This window comes from Triturus cristatus, chromosome 12, assembly GCF_964204655.1.
Source record: "Triturus cristatus chromosome 12, aTriCri1.1, whole genome shotgun sequence".
In the NCBI taxonomy this organism is placed as follows: domain Eukaryota; kingdom Metazoa; phylum Chordata; class Amphibia; order Caudata; family Salamandridae; genus Triturus; species Triturus cristatus.
In genome coordinates, this window is record NC_140595.1 from 797,170,613 (window position 1) to 797,190,812 (window position 20,200).

Consider the following 20,200-nt stretch of genomic DNA (forward strand, 5'->3'; position numbering starts at 1 on the left):
ATAGCTAGCTCTTCCTCAGTGTTGAGGCCCAATGGGATCTTGGCTTGCAAGTCCATGATATAACAAAACTCTAGGTGTCATAGTTTTTTGACTCTATCCCCACCTCTTTCATTCACCGGAATATGATCTATGCAGAAGAAACGAAGGCGGTTTCTGTCACTATTGTGGTGGGTGGCAAAGTGTCTAGCGACTGGATAAGCTGGATCATTTTTCTCAATTGCTTGTGCATGTTCTAGAAATCGACGTTTAGTCAGGTGGATGGTGCTGCCTATTATAGTAGCTGGCATGGGCATTTTAGGCTGTGTATATATATATCAACAGGAAACCTCTGCACCACTTAAGGAAAAGAGCACGTGAACGAGGGCTATTCAGGTAAAGGCTCTTTTATTCAATTTAAGCCTCCTCCGACCCAGCACAGAGAGACGCGTTTCGGCTCTCGCAGCAGCCTTTTTCAATATATATAGTGCTTTATACCCCATTGTGGGGCACTGAAGCAAATTTTCTGGCAGAAGAACGCTACAATGTGGGAGAGTGTGTCTGTGGTAGGAAGTATGCTGTTTTTGTGGGAATCCTATTGGATTTGTGTATGACCAACCTTAGAGGGGTTCTTATCTTGTCTTGCGATGCGGCATACAACTGTGTGGTAGTGGAGGTGCTCATGCAGCCTCGTATTTAATCCCGGGTGGAGTGCTTTAATGTTCAGATAAGATGTATTCAATGTGTACGCTGGGAGATAAGGCTATGATTTGAAGCACATTGATAGTCTGATTTTACCTTTGAAAATATCCAGGTCTTTACTTCCTTACTGAATTTTAGAAATTGTATATTCCAGTGATGATCAAACAATAGATCTTTTTTTCTGCGGGTAGGCCTGACAATTTGAGGTACTAATCTTGACCGCAGTGTCCTGTTTTGGAAGAATCAATTGAATTTTGATTTAGGTACTTTCGGCCTTTCCCTCAAATGGCACTATGAAACTTTTGTTCTCTTGGTGAAGGTAGCCAGTGTAGTGCTTGGTGGACTGGTATCAGGAAGTCCGTTGGGTGCAGCTGAAGTAGTAATTTTTCTCCGGTGGTTTGAATCCTTTGTAATTTGTGTATTAGGAAGCACGGGGCACCAAGGTGGAAGTTGTTAGCTAGTAAAAGAGGGAGAAGGGCTTGTATTTCTGTGGCTACCCAAGACAAGGGAAGATTCATCGCCATGCTCTTACTGAACAGAAGGTCCTCATTGTAATCTCATTAATGTGGGATTAATGGTAGGATTATGACTGCTCGCTCTGAGGTTTCTTACTTCTCTGAATGTGTTTCGATCTCTGGAAAGTTCCAATTTTAGAATGATTTTCTCTGAAGCATGAGAACTAGTCCACGGAGCCCCGCAGGGCTCCTCGCTCAGCCCGACGCTCTTCAACATCTACATGACTCTTATGGTCAGCGTCATACGGGCTCACTGCATAAGCATTCTCGCATATGCTGATGACATGCAACTGAAACTGTCCCTCTCGAACAAAACACCCACCACCAGGAACAACCCCACCACATGAATGATCGAAGTGGCCACCTGAATGAAATCCAACTGCCTCAACCTGAACTCGGACAAGACCGAGTATTCTTTGGGAATTGTGGTGTTTGGGAAGACGCCTCGCCATGGGACTCTTGCTGGTGGACCATTGACCATGGACCCCCTAACCCCCAAATGCCTTGTTCACAAGTGAGAAACCTTGAAATCATCACAGACAACAAAATGGACATGACCGCTGAAGTTAATGCTGTGGTCTCAACCTGCTTCAACAGCCTAAGGATGCTGAAGAGAATCTTCAAGTGGCTACCAGAAAACGCCAAGCAAATTATCACCCAAGCCCTCATCACCAGCAAATGAAACTATTGTAATACCCTGTATGCAGGGGTAACCAACCAACTCTCAAGAAGACTGCAGATCATCCAAAAAGCAGCAGCCAAACTAGCCCTTAACCTCCCACTCCGATTCCACATTACACAACACTTTAGGGAACTCTTCTGGCTCCTGATACACAAGCACGCACACCTTGGACTCCTCACCCACATATACAAAGCACTTCACAACAAAGGCCTTGCCTGCCTACATTCATTTCAACCTACCTTCCAGACACCCCTGCTCTGCCTGTCTCTCACTAGTACACACCCCATGCATACACACAAGCAGAGCAGAGGCATCACCTTCTCATATCCGGCTCCTTAAGTCTGGAACGACCTCTTACAATGCATCAGAGCTGCCTCCTCTCTTCTCGACTTTCGCAAGATGCTGCACACCTGGCTTTTCGAGTAAACCCTTCAGGACTGGCCTCACACACCGACTAAAGAGCACCTGGATACCCGCACTGGTGATTAGTGCGCTCTAAAACAAAAAAACATAACATCTGAGTGTTGTACGCATGGTTGTAACATATGAGGCTGCTTGATATTGTTTATCTAGTATCTTATTCCTTGAGCTACAGTACTCGGCAGCTGAAGAAGATGGTTAAGGAGCTGTAGTAAAAGTGCTATATGAAGGTGGCCTTATAATTCAACCAACTCAGAGGCCAGTGTTCTTTACTAGGCGTAGAGGCCGTTCTATAGAAAGTAAACACTGTAAGGTAAAGGTACAAGTACCGCTTTCCCCACCACCCCCCAACTCACAACCCAAGAGTCCCAACAAGAAACAGTGCAAGGACATACAGCATTAGACTAAATAGATATGTATCTCCTGAAACACACCCCATACATGTAAAAAAAGAAAAAGATCAGTTTTTTGGTCATTTGCAGTAATTATGCGATGCCAACAAATTTAGCTTTAAGGCTGCCGCCTTACCCATGGAAGCGCTGGCCATTCTCTTAACGCCAATCACACAAATATTTCCTGGATTGGAGATAATCAAGTCTTTGCACTGTGTTTGTTTTACTCTCCACCTTAATACTACTTGCACTGGCTAATGTTTTAATAGTAAATTTGCATGCCTAGACACCATTAAATACAAATACAAAATTATTGATGGCAATTTATTTTATGATTGAAAAATATATTCTTTACCAAATTACAGAAAAATCCAGAATATGCTTGAGGTTTTTATTGGTAGATATACAACATTAAACAGACTTTGACATGGCAAACTCTTCAATGATTTATTTTTGTGTAATCTGTCTGGCAAATCCTAACGTGCATTTCATCACCTCGAAACTGTGCCTCTCAGTCACACATACAAGACATATGCAAAAATATAAAATAATCTGGTCTCCCTACATTGAACTAGATGTCTAGATTATTGCTAAACTTTACATCTCACTACCGCATCACATACTTGTGCTTTGATTTAAAAAAATATATATACTTTATTGTTGTAAGCTCCTCCCACCCCAATATCAAGACTAGCATAGACCCAGACTTCATGGAACTTCTTTCTCCCCACTCACCCTCTCCTACCTTCCCCAGGTCGCACCAATGAGGGCTCTCCAATTATGCCCTCATTGATCCCCCATTCAGGAAGCAATGTCCACAAACCCATATCCCCTCACCAAATCAACCTTAGGTCACCTAGATACTCCAACCTTTTCACTACCTCCAGTACTACACTTCCTCCCATCTCGTTCAATCATCCTCACGCATATCCACAACAAAAATGCTCAGCTAATAATGACTCCCTCTCTCAACTGGGCGCCCCTTATGACATCACCCCACTATCGGACCTCTCTTCGCAACCCGCCGCTACCCTAAAACCTGATTACTGGGTAATGCGATTCAATGAGATTGATTGTTGCCTAAAACATCTTGAGGAGGATCTGCAGAGACTTACGTCCATCACATCTAATCTTTGACCATCTCGCAGCTCAAATAGCTACCAGAACTGACGCCCATACAGACATCCACCCACTCCATGTCCCTCACACAGCCAACCTGGGATCGGAAACTACACCTTCCCCTAATGATGCTTCTCGCCCAAAGAGATCAAATCATGATCTATCGTTCAAGGAGATCCATGAACTCCTCCTTTCTTATCAGACCGAAAAGAATACAAACAGTTCAGATCTAAATCAAATCCAAACCATCCAAGCAAACCCATTCAGAGAACCGAATCACAGACAAACAAACAAGAACAACCTCGAGAGCGTAATTTTATCACAAATGGTCTCTCATAATAATAATCAGCTGAAGTGCATGCTCCTCAAATCACATAAGTTCGATATAGTTATCCACACGGAAACGTGGTTAAACAACTTATCTCATCCCATCATAGATCTACTAGTCCCACCTAGTCACAATTTCATTCGACTAGACAGACTCAAGAAAATGGGTGGCGGAATAGCATGCATCTACCACAATACTCTTTCAATACACCAATTGGAAACAATAGCTGTAACAACATGCGATTATCTTAGCATCAATATCTCTTGCAACAACAAATCCATTTGTATTTTACACGCCTTCTATCACCCTCCGGGGGATAACTCTTTGTTCATTGAACAAATCATGGAAATCATCACAAGAAATGATAATCTTCAAGGACCCCTGATCTTCCTGGGTGACTTTACACTGGAATGACCTGAATGACCACCAAGTGAACAGCCTAAAATCCTTCCTATTAAACCAGGAGTTGTCCCAAGTTTGCAACAAACCAACACACAACAAGGGTGAGACTTTGGACCTTATCTCTAAGACGGACACTATCTCCTTAGAGTCTATTACCCCCTGTGACTGGACAGACCATTATTCATCACCTTCCTCATCAACTTAAAGGCGATCCCAATGAATGGCCAACTGAAGAAAATAAAACATTAGAAAAGGAATCTTTGTAATATAAACCACAATGAACTAAACGCCCTATGCAATAACACCTTGATCCCACAGACCAACATGGATGATGTCAATGATCTCACAGACTACTACAATACTTCCATACGGGAAGTCATGGACTCCGTCGCGCCCCTTCGACAGAAAAATATTTCCAATAAAAACTCAAAGCCATGGTTCAATAACAACTTGGACACAGAAAGACGCAATCTAAGAACAGCAGAAAGAGCTTGGAGATACTCCCCATCCTTGGAATTGCTAAAACACTTAAGAACAATGAGGAACACATACAATAGAAGAATAAGACAAGTGAAAGCTAATTGTTTTCAGAACACAGCTCGACCAAGCCAGAAATAGGCCCAAAAATCTATTTGAAATAGTCAAGCAGCAATCACACAACACATCAAAAGGGTTAGACTCCGGATCCGGCACCCTGCCAAATTGTGAAGAACTAGCCACCTTCTTCAAGGGAAAATTCACAAAGATAAAGAACGAACTTCAACTAGCGAAGGGACTACTACCTGTTACCCCAGTCAGTTTCTCATACACCTCCCTAATTACGGAAGGGAAGGAACCATCCTGGCCCCATTCCAAAAACAATGCCACTTGAATACCTTCTCCCCAATCAGCGAACATGAAATGTACAACATTCTTTTTTCTTCAAACCCATCTAACCACTTCACAGACCCTCTACCTCCCAGCATATTCAAAGAGATCAAAACCTGTATTCTCCCACTATGGACCAAGATTATAAAAGCCTCACTACGTCAAGGCAATATCCCTGACTGCCTAAAAGTAGGACTAGTAACACCCATTTTAAAAAAAACTATGGCAGACTGCTCTGATCCTAACAACTTCCGTCCCATCCCTAAGCTGGCAAAGGTCTTAGAAAAATGTGTACAGAACCAACTCTGCAATCACATAGACAACTATCAACTCCTCGATCAACACCAATCAGGGTTCCGTCAAGATCACAGCATGGAATCTGCCCTTACTCATGTTCGTTGATCAGTTTAGGATTAGTCATACTGACTATGCGCTGTACCTGTTGAACGGAAGCTCCATTGTTTATATGACTGTAAATGTGGCCTTGCAAACTGATCCGCTGGTGGATTTGCTAGAGACTTGATTGTAAAGTTGGAAGGGGTAGCGTTTATTTAGAGAGCCTGTCCACGGGGTACAGTGAGCATGGTTATACTAGGGCAATTGTCCAGTTGGATGTTTTCAGCAAGGGTTGATTACTGCTTGTCATGTATTCGTATGATCTTGATTGTTAATAAACATATTTACAAAAATAAAAATGGAATCTGCCCTTACTCATATAGGGGATGACATACTAAAAATGCTGTATCAAAATGAATCATGCCTTCTAATTTTGCTAGATTTATCGGCTGCCTTTGACACCGTCCAACACGATAATCTACTGAGCCTACTAGAACAAAGGATGGGCTTATCAGGGGTCGTATTACAATGGTTCTCTTTATTCCTCTAAAACAAGTCCCTAAGAGTCCAAATGAATCCATCTCTCTCGAAGTCCCACGCGATCAGTCTTGGCGTTCCTCAAGGATCTTCTCGCTCCCATTCTCTTTAACCTATTCCTGGAACCACTGGCAAACCTCCTAAAATCGTCTAACATCCACTACCATATGTACGCGGATGACTCTCCGCTGTATCTCAAAATCGCCTACCCAGAGGACATTATATCCCTTAATTTGATCTTACAAAATACGCACCTTTGGCTCATGGTTAACCATCTCAAACTCAACGCTGCTAAAACCAAATTTCTTCTCATCTCTCCAGCGAATAACAACCCCAAGATTGGGTCTGTGGTTGAAACATCTTACAGCCCTCAAATTCTCGCCCCACATCATAGACTCTGCCTTTTCCTTAGGTATTACATTAGACACACACCTAAATATGCAGGATCACATTAGTGCAGCCACCAAAGGAGCAAACTACCAACTGAGCATTCTGCGGATACTTAATCCCTGCCTACCACACGAAGACCTAAAACAAGTGTTCAAAGCTCTAGTATTGCCCAGACTGGATTATGGTAGTGCCACACTATGTGGCTTACCTAGATACAAACTGACCCCTCTAAAAGCCTCCCTCAACGCAGCAGCAAGACTTGTCCTTGGAACTAAAAGAAATGCGCACATCTCACCAGTCCTAAAATCCTTAAACTGGCTACCATACGAAGCAAGAATCCAACTGAAAATTTCTTGAATGATGCATAAAGCGTTACACTTCAATACCCCCAGTTACCAGGCCCACAAGCTAGAAAAATCAGGGGACAGCAGATCCTCGCAAAGAGCGCTCACCTTGCTTCTGAAGCGCCAACGAACCCACAAAAAGAAAACGGGTGCCAGAGCATTCTCGGTTATTACATCCAAGATATGGAACTCTATACCACCGGACTTGCGCTTAATTTCCTCTACCTCCTCCTTCAAAAAAGAAGCCAAATCTTTTCTACTAAGTTTTTACCCTAAGTCTATACATCCGTGACATTGAAATGGTATAGATACCAAACTCTTATGGTGATTGACCTTTCTAGTACTGAGTTTAATCAACACCAATCCCTGTTATCCTAATTTACTGTCCGATATGTTCGGCTCTCACGCATATGTTTCCTGTTTACCAGACCAATTGTTACTATTCGGCTCATCATGCCAAGCGCTCTGATACCCACTAGGGTCATGTTCTCGCTGTACAAAACTTTACATAAATAAAATAATTAAATAAATTCACTGTTGTAAGAATATTAGATCTAGGAGGAGATGTCGTTCAATACATCATTAGCCCAAGACAAGAAAGAACGAAATCTAGTCCTAGGGATGTTATTTAATTACATAAAACAAAACATTCTACTGTTAAAAATCATTACAAGTCTGCAGTTTAATGTTTCATCATTTCCAAATCTGGAAAGTGTGTTCCCCATGTGTATATTTTGATTTTAGGGCGCATTGGCAATTTCATACCTACCTAAAAATGTAATAAGTGCTGATCAGGTCCTCAGGCACTTGTTTTGCGCTGAAATACATCTTTTAGCTGGGCACTACTTTGGCCGAGGTACTTCCTGTGTGTCATTTCATATCCTTGAATAATGTAAAACTAACATTTTCAAAGAAGTACTTGCTTTGTTCAGTTTGTTGAAGTGTATCCTCAGCTCCGATCACTGATTCATGCTTGTATTTTTCTTTTCAAATGTAAAACAGACAAATGCGTGACTAACTACATCTGGCATCAGTGGGTTGATCACACAGGAAATACATAAATATATATGTTCTAAGAAAACCGATAAATTAAGACTTCACTAAAAAGGTGCATTCTGTGCTTCTACACAGATAGAAAAGAATGAGAATGTATTGCTTATTAAAAAAAAAATGGATTGCCTGCAAAAGGATGTGACATCAGTTACTCAGGAAATGTAACAAAACGACAGTTATTCAATCTTCTGCTCTGCCTGCAAAGCTTTCTACTTGTCAAAAGGTTGAGGAATAATGCAATTGTCAGTGGATTCTAATGGAGAGATGCTGAACGAAACCTCGCATTAAAAACTTAACATCGACAATTATATTCTTGCAGAAGCCTTCTAGATATCCAACTTGGGATTTTTCCTTAGAAAACAAAATCTTAGTTTTATAATTCTTTTAAAAAATCCTTCTTTGCTATCAATTCAAAGCCGCACTTAGTAAAATAATACATTTACAAAAGACAAATGGCATTTGATAATAATGAAATCTGTTACTGACTATATACATTGATCTATCCTAAAACACATTCATCTCCGATACATCACCTCTAAATCCTGCTACCTAAAACCTTAATTTCCATTTTCTTGGGGATGGGATAAGGCGCCATCCGTTTTTTGTTTTGTTCTGCTTTGTTACAGGAAGTTTCCACTCTTTATAACCAGGTTACCCCATTTGGAAGAGTATTTTTCTTTTTCTGAGGAGGCAAGTGAATTTTCTGTCTCCTGGGTGAGCACTGACCGCGAGGACCAGTGACTTGCTCATGTCCTCTTTCCATGCTCAAAAGATATCGATTTTTAATGGAAAAAATATAATAATAGTTATGCTTCTCCAGAAGTTCAGGCGAGGACCCTTGTTCTGCTCATATGTTTGAGTGTGTTGCAAGATTGATATATTTTTAATTTGTATTTCTCCTCCCTGCTGCCAACGAGTGCTTGACTGCACAGCCACCATTTTCTCATCTAACACTTGTCTCCTTTCCATTCGCATTAGGGTGGAAAGAAGGGAGTGGTCGAGGTTAAAATCGAAAGTAAGTACACAAATGTTGCTGAGAGATGAGGTCTTCTCCGCTGGGGACGAAGCACTTATATTTGTTAATTCCAAAGCGAATGAAATATTACTACTGAAAAGGCCTGTAAAAGCAAACGTTGCCAATACCTAGAACTTGCTTTTTTAAATTCTTGCCCCAGTCTTAATTCTATGAAATTATTGTGTTGTCTCCATATTATTTGTTGGAATTCGGGTTTAACATCTGACTAATGTAAACTGACATCCATTGTATAACCGTCCAATCAGAAAATGCTGCTAATGTTGAGATGTTGCGGGGTTTAAGCCATTCTGGACCGCTCGTGTTTCTGGCGGCTCGCGGATGATGATCCTCCTCTGCGAAGAGCTGATTTAATCATCCCACCTGCTCTGTCACAGCTTGATTTACATTTTAAAGGACTTCTCTTAAAATGGCTGCCTCATTAGATGGGGCAGAGCCTGGGTTTTAAGCACGCCAAAACAAATAGAACAATAAAACCGATATTGCGAATATTTCAAGGTGGGATTAGAAAGAGAAAAGGGAATTGGTGCATATCATGAAAAGTAATTGTGTTCAAGTTTGTCCTTGGGTCATAAAGATATCTAAGTTATGTGGGAAGGGGGACTCATGTCCTATGCTTGCTTTTTCCTTCATATTTCCTACTTTGTAGAGTTTCTGCTACCTTCTTATCTCTCTCCTCTTTCCTTCTCCTTTAGGACCGGGGGTCCGGGACGGGATCTCAGAGTACGTCTTGCCTTGCTTCTTTTTTCCCTCTTGGCTTTTCTCTGTATTTCCTTTCAGGGTCAGGAAATTTGAGAATGACAACCCTTCCCCGAAACACACAATACGACCTAAAGCACCTTGATGTCAAGGTGGAAACCCAGTTGACAGATTTCACCCTGCAGCCCTCACATCTGCTCCAGTGCCTTCTCACTCCGCGCAGTTCTAATGCGCATCAACCCTGTTTGCAGCACCATTGCTAGTCCTATACTGAGAGCAATGCACGGCTCTGCCATTGCAGTGGAATTTGGACAGTAGCAGCTGCTGTTCTGTTCTTGGAACAATTGACAGCTCTACTAATGCACCCCAATCCTAAACTTCACCTACCTTGCTACTAATAGGATATAGTCCGAAGTCAGTTGACGGACTTCATCCCTGATCTGCAGCACCTTCTGCTGCAACATTACTGGTACCTACACATAATGCGACCAATGCTCCTCAACCCTGACTGCAGCGCCCAGTGAATTTCCGTTGATCAAACCTTCACACCGTTCTACCAGACCATCCATTTGTGGTGTGCAGCACCTCCCACTACTCAAGTGCTTCACAATCCTAACCTGCAGCACCCTCTACTATTACAGTACATGAATGTTTGATATCCCTACCAGCATACCTCCATTATGTCTTACTTCTGCTTTCTTTTCCACGCCCTGTGTAGTGCATCGCAGCCTGGCTTGCACACCACACATAGCTCCCTCAATGCACCCATCTCACTGACATGAAACTCACTTCTTATCCTGCTAAGCAGTCAACAGCTAGCTCTGCTGATGCATCTCTACCCTGCCTTGCAGCTGCTCCTGCTGCTCTGGTGCTGGTTGAAAGGGATGGCTCATGACAGATTACAGCAGGCCTGAAACTCACAGTTCTCATGTTCTTTCCCTCTGTTGTTTTTTTCTCCAGGCCGAGAAGACTCTGTTCTGAGTTATGAAACGGTGATGCAAATGGAAGGTATGCTCATCTTCCTGCCTTTCTCAGTACCCCTTGTTGGCTTGTAGGTTCCTTCATGTGTCCATTTTGGGAATGTATTTTTCTCCTTCTTTAGTTCTCCCCTTCTTTGTATACTTGTTTTTCCTGTAATGCTTCTTATTGTCCCTCTTCGCATTCTTATATCAGCCTCCAGCCTTCCTCCTCTCCTGAACATCTCATCTGCGTCTGCACTTTCCCTTTACACTTCGTCTAGTGCCCGCTTTCTCAGTCTGCATCCTCTTCTCTTTATCCTTCTTGCCCTGTTTCCAGCACCATCTCCTGTTCTTCACCTCCTGTTCTTCACCTCTGTCCATTTCTTTTCTCACTCCTTACATTCCCTTCTTTGTATTTTCATACCTCACTTTTTCCCCATATCTTTATATGTCTTTGTCTTTCTTTGTTTTTCCTTAGTTCATTATGCTCGACCGATAATTATTCTCGGACCCACGAAGGACAGAGTGAACGACGACCTCCTGTCTGAGTTCCCCGACAAATTTGGCTCCTGTGTGCCACGTGAGTTCATTTTTAGCTAATTTACAATCTATGTGACAGAAGGGTAAATACCATAGGAGGCAGGTTTTTGGACTGGGATTGCAGATGCAGTTATATGTTCTGAGAACATCACCTGCAGTCCATTTTCAGGAGACCTTGAACCTGATTTAGAGTTTGGCAGACGGGGTACTCCATTGCAGACACAATTGTGTACCCTTTCCTCCAAACTCTCGTCCCCCCTGCCTCATTTATAGACAATGGGGGGGGGGGGCAGATGACAAGGTCCGAAGCGTGGGGGCCCTCCATGTAATTTGTAGGGGCCCCCTCAAGTTCGGTTATGCCACTGATATGTAGTGTCTGGCTGGCACTTTGATCCTGTCTTTTTGAGGCTGGTACATCAGAGCGCAAGTTGCACAACATTCAACCTTGGGAAAGGGCGCTGTAAGTAAATGTTTGCACAGTGAGTTACTACTGCTGTTTGTTCCGCTCTCCAGACTGACTGAAGCGCGGCATAAAGATACCACCACAAATACCTACAGCCGGCCTGGGAGATTGTTTCCCAAGAGAAAAATCAGTGTAGTCTCGAACCATGAGTGCAGGATTATGGTATTCAGAAAAAGAACCTTGCACACAGTTTCACTCAATTGATACAATGGATCGCGTTGGGATGTTTTAAATCATTAACTCCTCTGCATGACTCTTACGTTTTGATTTTTTCAGTGATTTGTGTGTTCTTAATCCCCCAAGTCCCTTCACTTCTAGTTTGATACTTCTCTCTCCTTTTGAATCCTCCATTCGCCAGAATTACGGTTTTACTTCTACAGTTTTAAATTCAGCCCCCAGGTTTATTTTATTTGTCACGTGCCCTTGAAGTCGAGCAACATTGCTTTGTGGTGACAGCCAGCAAGGGTTTGAGGGAGATGATTTTCTCATTGCTGACCATTTAAGGTGCTTGGCAGCGAACTGAAAAGATCTTGCCCTCGTAGGCAATCTTGCGTCATCAGTAACCACCAACTATAAGGGTTACAGAAAGTCTTTTAGTTCCATGTCTGTTGGATTCTAAAACCTATTGGGACATCTTTCATTGGATGACCCTTTGAGTGGTGATTCGGCACACATCTTTCAAAGTTAGAGTTGGTCTTTTAGTTTTGTTCTTACATTCAAGACAACTGGAAGATCATTGTCGTGTTCTGGGGTTATGGAATTGTCGGCTGAGTTACAGTTATGGGTACCACTGACCGCGTCCACCGCATTTAAACCATACTAAATTATACCTATCGGAGCTAATAATCAATGTACAGCGCTTTATCATGCAAGAAGTTTTATGCGAAGTTAATTGGTATTGCAGAATATATGGACAAAGAGGCTGTTTTTGTTTACTTAAAACTTACAGTACACACTTTGTTGACATCTGTGCACCCAATAAGATATCTACATGCGGGTTCCGTTTTCACATGTATATTCTTTTTAATGTTCGAATTGATGCTTTCGTTTTTTAACACTGTGGTTCTTTCAACTAAATAGTCAGTGTGAGAGTAAAAACGAAGGAAACCTATAGTTATGTACATTACGTGAAAGCTCAGCAAAGACTTTAACCGTTGCAGAAATGCAAAGAAAATAAGCATTTGCAATACAATAAGTCTCGCATTTGCGAGAGTTTGAGTTATTGGCATTGTGAATGTCACATAGTCCTTGCTTACAAGAAGCTAGGCTGGCAGTAAAACAGGCACAGTTACTGCCAGCTTGTTTCTTGTTAGCAAAAACTATAAGCAAAAAGTGCGTGTTTACGCACCATTTGCCGGTTTTCAAAACACGCAAATAAAAGGCATGGTCATTTACAATGTCAATAGCTCAAAGTTTGGCAAATGCGAGACCTATTGCATTGCAAATGCTTGTTTTCTGTCTGTCACCGCCAGGAAAAACCTAGCAGCGAGGGACCATAAAAAACAATAGTGCACCCCCACCCTGGAAGAAACCCCCCCCCCCCCCCAAAAGGTGAGCGGATCATTGATTTTTTTGTTTTTCAAAGAAATGTTGAAGATCTGATGGAACGGCCATCAAAACAGAGGGTGGCCAACTAATACAAATTTTCTACCTGGAACGGAACTGCAGTGGCAGCAGTTCCTTTCAACGTACAGAGATGACTGCTGGGGCTGGTGATCATCTCCAAGTTTGACGGACATTAGTCCATTAGGATGGCAGAGGTAATGTTCTCCACCGTCCTTGCAGATGGTGTACCATCTGTCAAACCAAAAAAACAGGCTCTTTCTTATTGTGGTAGACTAGATCTTTGGAGATGAAGTCTTAGTTTGATGTAAGTTGGAAACACTCTATAAACTCAGACCTTCTGTATACTCCAACATCTCTGATGGACAGAGGGGTTTTCAAGAGAACGGGGAGGGTTGTACGAAATAGATATTTTGTTATTTTTCAATTAGTAATTCTAATAATAAGGATTTCTTGATGTCAATTTAAAATATTATTAAAATCATGATTGTTTTCGTTACAAGTGTTTGCGAGAGCTGTTATTGATGATTGTGTGTCACACTCGCTGCAGATACCACAAGACCCAAGCGGGAATATGAGGTAGACGGAAGAGACTATCACTTTGTTGGATCCCGGGAGAAAATGGAAAAGGATATCCAGAGCCATAAATTCATCGAGGCCGGGCAATACAATAGCCACTTATACGGGACCAGTGTGCAGTCTGTACGGGAAGTGGCCGAACAGGTGAGGTACTCGGACAGCAGAGGGCGCTGTTTGAGGAAGGGTACGGGGCAAGTGGTGTCTAACATCACCTGTGAGGAAGACAGACGTCAACAACAGTATAAGGGTATCGCACAGTGGTGTAACAATAGCCCCCGTGGTGCAAGGGGGCACCCGAGCTCCAGTGGTGCCCTCCGGCACTGTGCATGGGCGGTGGGCCCCATGCCTGAGATCTCCTGACTGGGTCTGGATTGTGGGGGTCCCCTCCATGTACTTTGCAGGGGGGTCCCCTCAAGTTTTGTTACACCACTGGTATCACAGGGCAGGAATTCAGCAGAAAAGAAGTGCGGTATGTGATCCAGTGGGGATTATGTAGATAATAGAATAATGAGAATCTAGAGTAAATGAGACCTCAGAACTTAGGCCAGAACTAGCAGCCACAAGCCCCGTCAAAGAATCGGAAGCAAGACAAAGTGGAAGGACTGAGCCAGCTGAGAAAAAAATAGAAGCCAGCAAGCCTGGTCAGCAGTGAAAAGAGAATCAGCAGCAAGCGTGGGGCACTAGAGGAAGGGACTCTGCAGCAAAAGAGATTAGTAATCCGGGGACATAGAATCCGCAGTAACAAAACTTTAAAAATAGAGGCAATGGTGTCCGCAATAAGCAAGCTTATAGAGCTGCAGCAAGTGGTCACCGAACAAGGAAAACTGATTCAAAAGCAAGTAAGCTTGAGAAGCAGAAAAAAGGATGCCAGGAGCAGGTGACTCGGAGGAACAGGAATTGGCACTGTCAGGGCCAATCAACAGTTAACAAGTCTAAAAACTAAGGAAAGGGGCTCCGCAGTAAGCAAGCGTGGAGCAATCACCAGCAAATGGGCATAACTGGCAGTGGGAATAGCCACAATATAGCCTTAAAAAGTAGGAAAAGATTCTGCTTCAAGAACACCTGGGGAGAAACGAAGTAGAAATGAGCAGAAAGCAAACCAAGACCTCGGGGTGGGCGAGGAGGGGAGACAAATTGAATATGCATAAACAAATCTGAGGAGCAAAGGAAGGAGACTCCGTAATACTGAACTTAAGTTGTGAGAGCAGAAGGATGGGAGTTTAGGAGAGGGTAGAGAAAGATGAGACTGTGCTCAGACAGGTCATCTGAGAGGTATGCCCGCACACACAGGGTCCACTAGTTGGTGTTACCAGGCAATGCAAGTCAAGAGTGCAATTTTAGGAGTTGTGGTATAAGGCATAAGAGAGGTTTTGGCCAGCAGCATTATCCGAGGACAAGTCTTAAACCTGGTCACTGTTATACTTTACACCATGAGCCATGGGATGAGGCGCTAAGGTTTAGCACACAATCCTTTTCACACTGCAAAGTTTACTGATAGAAATCAGGCAGAGAAGAATAATGAACCTGTATCCATTCTTTTCAAACACTCGTTCACAGGTGGGTCTTTTCCCTGTTCAGAGAAAACAAGGTGAGCTTGAGGGGTGGTTCCAGCTGCCAGAAGTGGACTCTGGCTTTTGCAGAGAATTTGATTTCCCCCATTTTTTAAAAAGATACGATGGGGAAGATGAGAAATGTTATGCCTAAATCTTGGGGATCTGGTAGAGCCCCCTCAATTGATTGGATCACTGTTTCTGTTCAGTCACTTTGTTGACTTTTCAGCACCTCAACTCTTAAAGCACAAGACTGATATAAGGAAAGAGTTTTATGCTTTGTGATCTTTTCAGAGCTTTCTGACACATTGTTCTTCATCCTTTCATTGCACTCCACCCCCCCCCCCCCCCCACTCCACCATCTTTACTTCCTTCCCTTTCATTTTCCTGACTGGTACTCCTGTTACCCACTATTCTCCACCCCCCATCCTTTCACCGACCCCACAACCACCAACGCCACCACCACATTTACCACTTCCAGGGCAAGCACTGCATCTTGGACGTGTCCGCGAATGCTGTGAGACGGCTCCAGGCTGCGCATCTCCACCCCATCGCTGTCTTCATCCGACCGAAATCTCTTGAAAATATCTTGTGAGTAGCACTTCTTGTTGTGCTTTCCTGTACTTGCGATTCAAGGTCTCATGGATACACCTTTATCTGCTCACCGGATGCACGACTGAGCAACTGGTCATGCCGTCTGCAGCGAGTGTCTGAACTGACTACGGGGTAGGCAGTGGCAATCCCAGTGGTTGGTAATTAGAGAAAGACGAGGGCACAGGGGGTCACCGGGAGAGGTAAGTCTGGGTTCCACCCTATTAACGAACAATGATCTTAAACACAAGACAGTCCCATTGGTTAGTTACAGGCCTGAGCGTAGGAATGGGCTGTCCAATAACTGTGGTTTCACTTATTTTTTTTCCCAGCAAACCTTTTATAACTGTTTTCACGAGTTTGAACCTTTATTGAAAAAATAATTGCTTCTTTGTGTTTTTTTTTTTTAGGGGGTGCACCGTCTTTCAATCCCTCCTTTTATAGGGGGTTCCCCCTTAACCGTATCCCCCCTTTTACTGCCCTTGAATTTTGTTGATGCACATACAGCTTTACCCCCTTTTTTTAAATGTTACTTTTACTACTTCCCTTTCCCAAACCATGTGCCTCCTATCCTCTACACCATGTTCCTGTTATCTTTTTACCTTTCTCCTTATGTCATGTGTACTTTTTATGCAAAATAACAACTATTTTCTTAGAAACTGTATTTGGTCATTTTGTCATTTCTCTAACATGAAGTTTTGTCAGGCTGACCTTCATGTTGGAAAAATCATAAAAATGTTGCTGAATCGAGTCCAGCGGGTCAATTCATTGAGGTTACGAGCATGGAATCAGAGTCCATTATTCATAGTTGAAGATTTTGCTCTGGCTGCCAAGCACGAAAGGTTTGGGGGGAGGCGCCTGCAGGTTTAAAGGTCTAGTCTCTGGAGTGTGGCCATCTAAACCTTTGCAGAATATGGAACGCCTAAATCTTCCTCTATACTTATGAAGGGACGGTTCTCCATTCCTCTCGACGACTGTCTCCTCTAGGGCATACTACCAAGGCAACAGCCAGCTAGAGTGTTACCGTCTGCAGCAGCTTCATCAGAATCCTTACGTTACTCAGTCTTGCATGATCCCTGTCTGCACCTAATTTCGTCTCCCTCTTCCCCTTCTCTAAACACGCTTAGATTCCTAATAAACTTCATATATTGTTTTACAAAAACTAATACATCAAAACATTAAAAAACAAATTCTGATGTTGGATGATGTCTACAAGCTAGTGTAAACTCCGCAGACATAGTTCTGGATAATAAATTTCCTGAGGCCATCACACCCCCCTGGGGAGAGTGGGTCGGTCCAAGCGAGGGGTGGAAAGTGGCATTCCTGCATTGCAGCCAGAGAGGGGAGCCGCTCTGTTGTCTTGAGATGTCGAGAAGGGGGAGCCTGCTTTGTCCCAGACCTGCCTCATGCCCATAGGGTGTCTGCTGGCACATTGTGTTGGATCCAGTCGCACCAGGAGATGGTGGGTCCTTCATCCCTGGCAAGGAAGCCCGGCCTTTTGGCTGAAGTAGCCACCGTAAAATCTCAATTACAACTGGCAGATGCTGAGATACAGTCCTCCCTCTGTAGTATCATGGATTATTAGTGGGAAAGGTCCCTCTACCTCGTCAGCTGTCTTCACAGCAGAACCCCGTTTGGTCCTTACGTGTTCTCGAGAGATTGTACTGTACCCCACAACCGGGCAATGGTAACCTGTTACCATATTATCTGGGAAACCACTGGGACCACCCAAAACCTGAGGGAGGCACCTGGTTTTATAGGTGGTAGTTCTTGACCTTGGGTGCCTCTGAGATTTTTATTTTAGGTCTTCCATTTTAATCTAGATACACTGGACTACTTTAATGGACGATACCTTTTATTCTATACCATAACAGTTGACTTAATCAGAGTAGAACTGAGTACCAGTAGCCTTACCTCCATTTGGTCAGTTAGCAAAGGACCCAAACACTTAAGAAAAGACTGGAGAAAACCCAAAGCATCTCCCACTAGATAACAGTGGCCATAAGGCTGAATCTTAAACCAAAATCTTGCACCTGGCACGAGGGCCAGATTTATTGTACTTTCAAGCAATGCAACGCAGCAAGACACCTTGCTGCGCTGCCGATAGGGAGAGAGCAGGAATGCACCACATTTAACATTGTATGGGGCATTCCTGTCCCCTCCTTGCCGTGGTGCAAGGGTGCCTGCGTTGTAGGCAGGGATTGGGTTTGTGCAGGAAGGGGCACCCATGCTCCAAAATCCAGAGGTGGATGCGTGGGAACACCCATGGAACGCCTTCCCAGGGCAGAGTAACGCCAGGCAGTGACTTGCGCTTCCTTTTTTTTTTTTTATTTTATTTTGTTTGCAGTAGGTACATAATGACATCATAATACATCAAAAAAAAAAAAACCAGTACATAAATTTTAAACTTACAGTTGAAGCATCTTCTTCAAAAGCCTTTTGCGACCTCAGAACAACAGATAACAAATTAAATTCCTTCTTTCTATTCACTATGACCTGCTCTCCTCCTCACTCATTCTCTTGATCTTGCCTTCCTCCAGCTTGTAATGGGAGCCCAAATACCTTTCCCGAAATCACCTATTTTTTTCCCCTTCTGGGCGTACAGCATGATCTCTATATTATGTAAGCCAAGTAGTCTAGTAAGCCACATTTGAAAAGAAGGAGCAACAATATCTTTCCAGCCTGCAGAAATTAATAACCTAAGTACTGCAACGGAGATAAACACCAAGGCCTCCTCCGTTTCCCCCAGATTTAGCCTATTATCGGTACCTAGTATCATAAGGGTGGTTGACAATAAGATTTTTTGGCCTAACAGCCCCTCCCAAAATTTTTCTATTTCCCTCTGTATTCCCTCCAAGGCCTTACAATCATTAAACATATGAAGCAAATCAGCCTGGCCTGTCTTGCATCTGGGACAACGATCATCTTCCCTTATCCCCCAAGAATATAGTTTCGCAGGCGTATGGTATAAATTGAACAAGGTTTTATAGTGTTGCGCCTTCAAGTTAGAGGAGCGGAATATTTTCTTTTGTAAGAGAAGGGCATAGTCTAAATCTACGTCAGGATTCCCCAATTTCATAGCCAAAGAGGATTCTATTTTTTCCAAATCATCTTGTATTGAGCCAATAAATAAAGTATAGAAAACCTTAATCTTCTGACACCCCTTGACTAGCTGGTCCATAATGGGAAATTCATCTACCAGTAGAGTCCTAGGTCTTACAGCCTTCATCCAGCTTGTTAATCTTAAATACAACAGCCAGTATTTGCTAGAAATGCCAACACTGTGTTGTAGTGACTCAAAATCCAGAATCTCCTCCCCGCTCATTAAATCCCTAACTGTCCTAATTCCCAAATTCCCCCATGCCTGCAGATTTCTATCTTCTGCCATCTGAGGGAATACCCTAGAATTATGGAGGTGAAGGTATCGATTTACTTTAGGGATACCAAAAAACTTTGACACTGCCCTCCAGACCCCCCAAGCCCCTTCCAATACCTTGAAGCGGGCCTTTCTGTAATACCTTCGATCTACTTCCCGCATAAGTAAACCTACCGCTTTACGGCCAATTAATAATTCAAATATTGAGGGGGGCATCTGAGTACCAAGATTCCCCTGGGCAGGTTTAGCCTCAGTCTGAAAGAGGATAGACATATGTACCAGCAAACATGACCAATGATAAAGCCTCAGATTCGGTAATGCCAGACCACCCCTATCCCTGGGGAGAGATAATAAATTAGTAGAACGCCTGACCCGCCCATATTGCCAAACAAATTTTATGAAAATTGATTCCAGACCTTTAATTACTGTTTCATCTATAAGGAGGGGTATGGCACGGAATAAATAAAGAATTTTGGGGAACATAGTCATTTTTAGTACGTTGACTCTTCCAATCAGTGAAAGGTGTAGAACATCAATTCTTTTTAGCTCTGTTTCTATAGATTTGCTCAATGATCCAAAATTCTCAGCGACAGTTTTCACTGTTGCCGCATTAATTCTGACCCCCAAGTATGTTGCCGAGTCAACAAATCTTTCATCAATTTTGCTGATATTTCCAGTACAAATAATTTGTGTTTTGGATTCATTCAGTAAGTATCCTGAATCTACACCGAAGTCCTTTGCCATTTGTACCAGCTCAGGGAGTGCCTGATGCGGGTCCACTGTG

The 20,200-nt window shown here is 43.1% G+C and overlaps 1 protein-coding gene across 10 annotated transcripts in view; it reads left to right on the top strand.

Moving 5' to 3' along the window:
• The window catches only part of DLG4 (discs large MAGUK scaffold protein 4), an 863,469-nt gene that overhangs the window by 831,455 nt on the left and 11,814 nt on the right, over positions 1-20,200 (top strand). For 9 of the 10 annotated variants that reach the window (XM_085639539.1, XM_085639540.1, XM_085639537.1 and 6 more), the window contains 6 exons: positions 9,042-9,078; positions 9,792-9,819; positions 10,756-10,803; positions 11,233-11,334; positions 13,871-14,043; positions 15,931-16,040. In XM_085639539.1, coding sequence (XP_085495665.1) covers positions 9,042-9,078; positions 9,792-9,819; positions 10,756-10,803; positions 11,233-11,334; positions 13,871-14,043; positions 15,931-16,040 — 498 coding nt within the window. The remainder of the gene's footprint in view (positions 1-9,041; positions 9,079-9,791; positions 9,820-10,755; positions 10,804-11,232; positions 11,335-13,870; positions 14,044-15,930; positions 16,041-20,200) is intronic. The other variant, XR_014972361.1, reaches the window with a different exon arrangement.